General features: G+C 36.3%; 1 protein-coding gene across 1 annotated transcript; it reads left to right on the top strand.

Moving 5' to 3' along the window:
* Positions 1-747: 747 nt before the first annotated feature.
* On the top strand, positions 748-3109 carry LOC107916235 (receptor-like serine/threonine-protein kinase At4g25390). Its single transcript, XM_016845393.2, has one exon. It carries the CDS (start codon positions 1003-1005, stop codon positions 2899-2901), a length of 1899 nt encoding a protein of 632 aa, XP_016700882.1. The 5' UTR covers positions 748-1002; the 3' UTR covers positions 2902-3109.
* The last annotated feature ends 6308 nt before the right edge of the window (positions 3110-9417 follow it).

Here is a 9417-nt window from a genome sequence, read left to right as displayed (position 1 = left end):
ATATTGGTGACGTTATTGTTGTTATGATCAAGGAAGCAGTACCAAATACACCTCTAGAAAAATCAAAAGTAATCAGAGCTGTAATTGTATGTACTCTTAAAGAACTCAAACGCGATAATAGGATGATAATATGATATGATGACAATGCTCTCGTTGTGTTTTGGTCACTATTTTGTTAAAACTCAAATGGAAAGTTAACTAAGATGCCACATGTTAAAAATAAAAATTGAAAAAAAAAATTTACACTTGATAAAAATAAAAGCTAAAAATTAAAACCAAGGCTAAATTTAGGTTAACTTTTGAAAAAAATTGGGAGTATTTTAGAACCTTAATCAAACCTTGAACTTAAATTTGGATTTTATTTGAAGTTTAGAATTTAATTTAGGGTTCCAAACACCCTAAAAATTTCCCAAAAGTTATCTCGATTTTTTAACCCAATTCTTTTTTTGTGTTTCCTTTTCTTTAATTGAAATGTTTTTGTTTTGCCCTTATTTAATTTTTTTTAGTTTTTATTTTTAATACGTGTAAATTTATTTTTATTTTTAACTTCTATTCTTAATATATGGTATCTTAATCAGCTTTTCATTTAGATTTTAAAAAAACAAGAATCGTTATTGATGACAGTGTTATATTTGATAAAAGAAAATTAAAATATGTAAAAATAGAAATAAAGTAATTTTAGAATGACTGTGTAGCTAAAAGAAACTATTGATATTCCTGACTGAAACTGAAAAGTGATTTAAATTTGTTTCGTTTAGTGTTTTTTTGCGGAGTAAGAAGAGAAGTGAGGGAGATGGTCTGATGTTTTGTTTTTGAGTTGTACTAATCATCTCTGTTTTCTTTTTTATGTCATTTAATTCAGGGAAAAAAAGTACAAATCATTACACCCTCTCAACAACAAACAACCCTCGAACCATATTTTGCTTTTAACAATACCACTTGACAGTTATACATCTAGAAGCCAAAGAGAGAGCCCGATTTTTTTCTTCTTTTTTTCTTTTTATGATGCCTCGCTCGCTCCCACCGCTGCAGCAACCGCCGTTGACCCACCACCGCCCTTTACCCATACGTCTCATCCTCCCACCTATCGTAGCTTTCACAGCGGCCTTTTCAATCTTACTCGTTCTATCCTTGTGCCTTCGCAAAATTCGACGTGAACGCACTGTTCCCGCCGACTCAAAGCCGCCATACCGGTTTTCGTACTCCGTCCTCCGTCGCGCTACCTCCTCTTTCTCCGTTTCACGGCGCCTCGGTCAAGGGGGCTTTGGCTCTGTTTACCGCGCCACCATCTCTAACAACCTCCATCATGACCACCGCCGAAGCAAAAACATTCAAACCGTCGCTGTTAAGGTGATGGACACCAGTTCTCTTCAGGGCGAACGCGAGTTCCAAAACGAGCTCTTCTTCGTTTCAAAACTCAATTCTTCCCTGGTCGTTCCAGTCCTCGGCTTCTCTCACGACCGAAAACGACGTCGAATGCTCCTTGTTTACGAGCTCATGCCTAACGGCAATCTGCAAAACGCGTTGCTTCATAGAAAATGCCCCGAGTTAATGAACTGGAAACAGAGATTTTCAATTGCTGTTGATATTGCCAAGGGAGTTGAATATCTCCATGGATTAGACCCTCCAGTAATTCACGGAGATATTAAGCCTAGTAACATATTGTTGGATCAGTATTTTTCAGCCAAAATTGCTGATTTTGGACTAGCAAGGTTGAAATCAGAGGAAGTTAAACTGGAAATTGCTGAGGATCATGGATCTATAGCGGAAACAGAGAGTGTAGCTACAGGATTTGAGGATTATGGATCTATTGCGGAGAATTCGGAGGTTGTTACAGTTGCCGTTTCTCCGCCGGCAGTTGCAACATCTCCTGAAATTATGGAGAAAGGAAGCGTGTCGGTCTCGGAGGGGAATTTCGATAGAGCAAGTGCTGAGAATGGAAAAGAATTGGTCAACTGTGGCGGGAAGCAGAGTGGCGGCTCCAGCAGCGATTGGTGGTGGAAGCAAGATATGGGCGCAGTGGGAGAGAGTGGGAAAGTGAAGGATTATGTGATGGAATGGATAGGAAGTGAGATTAAGAAAGAGAGACCCGGTAATGATTGGATTACTTCAGTGGCTTCTTCAAGTTACGAAATGAAAGCTAAATCGGGGGAGAAGAAGAATAAGAAGAGCAAAAAACGATTGGAATGGTGGGTGTCAATGGAGGACGATAAGGAAAACAATGTAAAGAGGAGACCGACGAGGGAGCGGTGGAAAGAGGAGTATTGCGCAAAGCTTTCAAAAACAAACAAAAAGAAGAGAGAGATGGCAATGTGCCATAGTGATGATAATGGTGGTTGGGAGAATTGGTGGCCGCTTGATGATGCGAGGAAGAAGAAGAAGAGGAGTAAAAGCAGTATTGGAAGTGTGGACTGGTATGATTCATTTAGTGGGGAGATTCCCAAGAGTGGTGGGATTAGCAGTACCCCCAGTATGAGAGGAACCGTTTGCTACATTGCTCCTGAGTATGGAGGAAGTGATCCATCAGAGAAGTGTGATGTTTACAGCTTTGGAGTTCTACTATTGGTTCTCATTGCAGGGAGGCGACCCTTGCAGGTTACAGGCTCTCCTATGGCGGAGTTTCAGCGGGCCAATCTCACTTCCTGGGCGAAGCATCTTGCACAAACTGGGAAGCTCTTTGATTTGATTGACCAGAGTATACAGTCTTTGAAACAAGAACAGGCTCTTTTGTGTATCACAGTTGCTTTGCTTTGTTTGCAGAAATCACCGGCTCGTCGCCCTTCCATGAAGGAAGTTGTTGCCATGCTCACTGGTGACGCCGACCCGCCTCAGCTACCTACTGAATTTTCCCCCTCACCACCATCACGTTACCCATTTAAGTCACGGAAGAAGGTCCGGTGAGTTACTTTTTCTTCGAACATAAGCGTGTTGCTGACTTGTTGTAGGTCGTTTTTGTAAAGAAACCATAGCATGTTCTTTTCAACTTCATTTCAGTTCCAGTTTGTTAATATTACTGGCATGGACTTGTTATTAGCAGGACATGTTAATTGCCTTCTTGTATCAATATTGTGAAGATACAAATTTAAGAATCTATTACTGATTCCTGAAATTTTTCTCTCAGAATCTAGTTTGTTTTTTCAATGATACAATGCATTTTGAGTGATGGGGAACCATGGGACAATTGCCCAGTTTTCTTAGATTTAAACAAGTTAGATCTAGTAGAAGTACAATGGATTCTCTTATCTTAGGAAGTAGAGTGCATTTTACTTTTACTTTAAAATGCATGTTAGGCCAATAAAACAAAATCCATCTTAAACTTGCTTAACTGAAAAGTGATTAAAATATTTAATTTCAAAAAGTTGAATGACTAAAAATAAAATAAAATAATAGTTGAGTGATCAATATAAAATGAATTGAATAGTTGAATGATTATTTATGTACTTTACCTCTGTTTAAAAGGTGAGGCCAAATTTAGCTCAAAAATAATAAAGGTCAAATTAATAAAAGATATAAACATTAAAGACTAAATTTATCATTATACCTTTAAAAAAATTTACAAGTGATGATTATATACATCTAAATTTCTAGCTACATATATTTATATAAAATTGTATAAGAAATAAACTTATAAATCTCTCTATGAAAAGATTTCTTTTTTGTTTTTATTTTCTTATCCTTACATGAGGTTAAATTATATAATTATTTTTACAAATCAAATACTAACATCTCATATATTATTAATTCATATATAAGTGCTTGTTTTAAAATTAAAAATTTATTAGAATAAAAAGATATTTGTAAAACCTAAATTCTGCCCGGCCCAATAATAAATAAAATGTCCAAAATAATTAAAACAATACACCCATTTTACAATTAGCCCAAACAGCCCAAATCTAACCAAACCCTAGCCCAACAAACTAAAAATTTTCAACAAAACAAAAAGTAAAAAAACCTAGCTGCTGGCCGCCGCTCCTGCCCCCTGGTTAGCCTCCACTGTCGCATCTCGCCAATCGCCTCACGCGTCTACCGCACGCCACCTCCTCCACGCGTCTGACATTGCTCTGTCACCTGCAAAAGACCACCAAACAAAGCAACAAACCAGAAAATGACAAACAAGCATAATCCAAATCGCAAACAACAAAATAGAAGTTTAGGGGTTTTAAGAATCGGCTATAAAAGCCATTAAATATTAATGTATTTTTCTTCTTCTTCCTTTTCGGACAAAAAAATATCGAATACAAAACAAAAAAATAGTTGACAGATTCAAAAAGATGTTTTTATGCTTTTATTTTTCTACCTTTTTTATTATTTATTTTTTACTTGCGTTTCGAAAAGAAAAAATACTAAGAAAAGGGAAAAGCGTTGAAACTTACCTGCTTCCTTCGTACATCGCCGTCATTGGAGGTTTCCTCCATCACAGAAGCCCTAGAAACCCTTCGAGGTTTCGTTCAGGCTTCGAAAAAGGCACAAGAGAGGTCATAAAGGGCGTGGACCGGACCTTTTCTTCCCTTTTTGGGGTTTTCACCCTTAAATCTAAACATAGGCTAAAAAGGGGGATAAAAAGGCTTTTTCGGAATTTTTCAGCCATCGAGAGCGGCGGAGACCGTCACCGGTGATCGGTGGCTACCGTGGGACTCGCCGAACTCTAGGCCGGAAAAAGGGGGAATTTTGAGAGAAAATGGGAGCACTTTCGGTTTTTTTTAAGAGGAGGGAAATGAGACTTTTTGAACAGATTTTGGCTTAAATAGCCTAGTTAAACGACATCGTTTCACTTAGCTCCCAAACACCCAAAATAGCGTCGTTTGGAGCCTTAACACGCGCGACCCGACCCGCTTCAGGGGGATCCGCGTGTTTTCTTTCAATGGTATATTTATGCCCTTGGCCCTTTCGCATTCTTGTTCTTTTTAATTTAGTCCTTTTGCTTATTTATTTATTTTATAAATTTGACCCCAAAATTTACAGCGCATTTCAATCGAGTCCCTGACCCACTGACGCTTTGAAAAATAGACACGTCTCCGAATTTGGGTCTTATTACGCATTTGGTCCTTGACCTTTGTGCGTATTTTGTTTTTAGTCCTATCTGTTATTTTATTATATTTTTACCCTTTTTATTTCATTTTTGTCCCTATTTAGTCCCAAATCTGTTAGATTTCACTTTATTTTTGCAATTTATTTATTTATTTATTTTAAACTTTATATTATTTATTTTAAATTGTTCTATTATTATTTATTTTAAGTTTTTTTTATATTATGCATTTTAAACTATGTTAATCTATTATTCATTTTAAATTTATATATGTATATTATTTATGTTAAACTACATATGTATATTATTTATTTGGAATTGTTTTTATGCACATCATTCATTATCATTTTTAAAAAATAAAATTTGTTTGCATATTATTCATTTAAGATTCCTTTTGACATATTATTTATTTTAAACTTTTTACATATTATTTTAAATTTTTTTATATGTTATTTGTTTTTAAATTGCTTTGAATATTATTCATTTTAATTTGTTTTACATATTATTTGTTTTAAATTGTTTTATACTATTTACTCCAAATTGTGCTATATATTATTTTGTTTCGTTTTCCTTGATTGTTAATATTGATATTAAAGTGACATGCTTCATGTGATTATTGCCATCATGCATTGTAATCCGTTTACTCGTGTTTTCATATTGTTGTCATTCATTAGGGTAATATTTTATTCGTATATCAATTTTAATATTACATTATTTTTTACCCAAATTCATAAATAGAAAATTTTGAAAATAAGACAATATTTTGCGTTTGGAAATTCGACAAACATGCCCTAACGTGCTGTGTTTCGATTTCTCGTTTAACCTAAATAGAAAAATATCCTTTTAAATTATGACTTTTGAATAAGCAAAATTTCGTGTTTAGATTCGATAAGGTCGTACCCTAACCTACGGGGTGTCAATTTTCCCGATAAATCTAAATACACGAATCTTTTCAAACTTAAGTTTTTAAATGATCTCGGGAATTAATAAAAGATCGTGTCCTAACTGACTGGGCATGATCCTTTTTTTTAAATCCGAGATAGCTAAATATCTTTTAAATAAGTAAGTTTTTAGCATTCATTCGCGCATCGGGAATTCAAGACATTGTGTCCTAACTTACTGGATATAATTCTCTTTCTCGATTAACATAAAATATGCCATTTTCTCGAAAATTTTCAACATTTGACAAAGGATCGTATTTTTAATCTCTTCAAAAGTTTCCAATTCTCGACACTAAGACATTAATTAATCAACTAGGTACCAATTTTGGCCATTACGAGGGTGCTAATCCTTCCTCGTACGTAATCGACTCTCGAACCCGTTTTTCTGAAATTCGTGGACCAAAATCGTTGTTTTGATAAAATTAAATTATTTATTAAAAATAACCAGTTTTCAAGGTGGCCCGATCACACCTTATCAAAAAATATTGGTGGCGACTCCCACATTCGTTTTTATTTTTTCAAAACCCAAGTCGACCCCGTTTTCACAACAAAAAATGGTGTCAACAGCTTGGCGACTCCACTGGGGAAGTAAAAAGAGAGTCAAGTCACGAGTTGATTAATTTTTGTCTTTTTATCGAAAATTAAAAATTTGGTTTAAATGTACGATCTTTTCGTTGCATTTTGTCCGTCGTTTTTGTGGTCTTTAATATGTTTACTTTTTTTTGGTTCAAGCCTTTTGATATTTCTGCACATTGCATTGCATGACCGAGGGTCACACCTTTTAAGTGGGAGTGAGAAGCTACGCCTTCGTGAGGCTTTCACCTCCACATGACCATAGGGAAATGCATTCCCCTGAACTGAACTCAGTCCGTATGAGCCTATAATGGGTGAGGATCGAGGAATCTGCCGGTTCAGGTACCCTTACTTTAGAGCCGGACTACATATAGTGAACCTTAGTTGCCCACCTTAGGAATAATTACACCAAACCCTAGTGGTTTCCCGAGTAAACGCTCAATTTGTTTCTTCCTTGCTTGCTTTTGTTTTGTACTAACCTGTTTCACTTTGCTTTGGTTATGATTACATTGCATTTTCATCATAAAAGAGGTGTTGATTCACGTTCAGTATCTAAATAGAGAGCTTGTCATAAGAAAATGAGTTTCTTGATAAAGTGGAAAACAATACGGTCGTCCTAATACAGTCTGAGAAAATGTAACGAGGGATGGATAAGTGCGTGACTGTGTTTCGTCGGTAGAAGAGTCAAACTAACGAAGATTATTCGAGAGTTACTAACGGAGCTAATGACGTGTGGACGAATGACCAGTGGGGCACGACCCAGATCAAGCAAACATGGTGATAGAAAAGGCATCCATTTGGAGAGTTCGCGAGATTCGATCTTGGCATTTGGACATAAGGATCGATGTCTTCACTTCGAGTATTAGGGCAATATGTAAATGTCCGTTTTATGTAAAAAGATTTGTTTTCTAGAAAAGTTGTTCTAATAGAATTGAATCAAGATCAACACCCTTTTTTGCACTCATGCATCAACATTACCTTTCATTGCATACAATAAATTCCCCAAAATCCAAAAGTACGTCGAGTTTAAAACTCTAGTACAGAGCCAGATGGATGATAAAGAATTAGAATTCTTTGAATATATCGATGGTTTGGAAAGAAAATATGTTTATGCCTCTGAAGAAGGAACTAAAAAAAACTATAAGGAATTTGTTTCTAAATCCCTAGAGGCGTTCTGAACAACGGGACTGTGGAGGAGATTCTTGTAATTTTTAGGACCATTTCAGAGTAATATTTGGAACGCTCTTATTGCTCTAAGCCTGGGAGCAATAGAAAATCCTTTTGTGAAAGAGGCGCATGCCCACTATTTTTTTTATTTCAATGAAATGCATCTTGTTCCTTCCATTTTCATTCATACTCATACCACACAAATAATTACCCTTTGATTCATTGGTTCTTTGAGTCTTCTTTCGTTCCTAGAACAGGTCTCTAGATATCAATGATATGAGCGTCACTACTATTGACTCAGAATCTCCTTTTGAGCAAGATATGTGTCCAGAGGAACCTCGGGACTTTGAAAACGACCAAGACTGTGTTTTATCTCCTGATTTGTTAAGGATGGTAGAACAAGTCGAGAAATAGATCCTACCTTACAAAAAAAAATCAGTAGAGATTATGGGCTTAGGAGAAAAGAAAGAGGTGAAGATCGAAGCATGTATCACTGCAAAGACAAAGCGAGACGTCATTGAGTTACTCCAAGAATTCAAAGATGTTTTCGCATGATCATACCAAGATATGCCTGGGATACTAAGACATGTGGACGCTCTTGACGCTAAGAAGACCTTGGAAGAGGTCTATATGAGTGTTTGAGGAACACATGCTAATGGTTTTACAATGGCCAAGTAAATCATGAGATTTGGGTACTGCTGGTCCACCATGGAAGGGGATTGCATCAGTTATACCAAGAAATGCCACAAGTGCCAAACTTACCAAGACAATATTTATGTGCTTCCTTTAACTCTTCATGTTATGGTTTTTCCATGGACTTTCTCTATGAGGGGCATGGATGTCATTGGGCCGACCTCGCTAAAAGCTTCTGGCGGTCATCGATTCATCTTTGTGGTCGTCGATTACATCATCAAGAAGGTAGAGGTTGTTTCATATGCCAATATCGCAAAGCTGACGGTCAGTAAATTCTTGAAAAAAGAAATCATATGCCGATATGGAATGTTAAAAGGATCATATTAGACAATGTATTTGAACAACCGCAGGACATCAGAAGTTTGTAGTCTGTTCAAGATTAACACCATGTTGCCCCAAAATGAACGGTTCAGTGGAGGCAAAAAAAACAAAAAAACACCGAAAACACGAAGACAAAAAAAACAAAAAAACCTTTACCGGGGCAACTCATTTCTCATTGGTATATGGAATAGAGGCAGTTTTAGCCATCGAAGGTGATATTTATTCCCTTCGAGTCTTTTCAGAGCTGAAGTTGGATGAAACAAAATGGATATAGGCCCGATATGATCAGTTAAATTTGATTGAAGAGAAAAGTTTGAAAGCTATCCGTCATTGTCAAATGTATCAAAAGTGAGTGATGCGAGCTCACCAAAAAAGGTTCACCCCAGAGGATTCCATGAGGGGGACCTGATATCGAAGAAGATCCTTTCCATACAAAAAGACTTCAGAAGAAAGTGGATGCCAAACTGGAAAGGACCTTATGTGGAAGGCCTTATCTGAAAAAGCGTCGATATTGACCAAGATGGATGACAAGAACTTGTCTAATCTTGAGAATTCTTATTCAAGCAATAAATAATTCACTTGAAAAAAGAAACGAAAAGAAAAAAGAAAAGAAAATAAGGAAAAGGAGAGGCCAAGGTAAAAACCCACAAAGGGCGCCTTAAGACCAAAGGGGTTTTGAATTGAAAACCCAGGAAT

Source organism: Gossypium hirsutum, chromosome D09 (genome assembly GCF_007990345.1).
Source record: "Gossypium hirsutum isolate 1008001.06 chromosome D09, Gossypium_hirsutum_v2.1, whole genome shotgun sequence".
In the NCBI taxonomy this organism is placed as follows: Eukaryota; Viridiplantae; Streptophyta; class Magnoliopsida; order Malvales; family Malvaceae; genus Gossypium; species Gossypium hirsutum.
The sequence above is the reverse complement of the archived record's forward strand: the minus strand, read 5'-3'. Positions and strand labels throughout refer to the sequence as shown.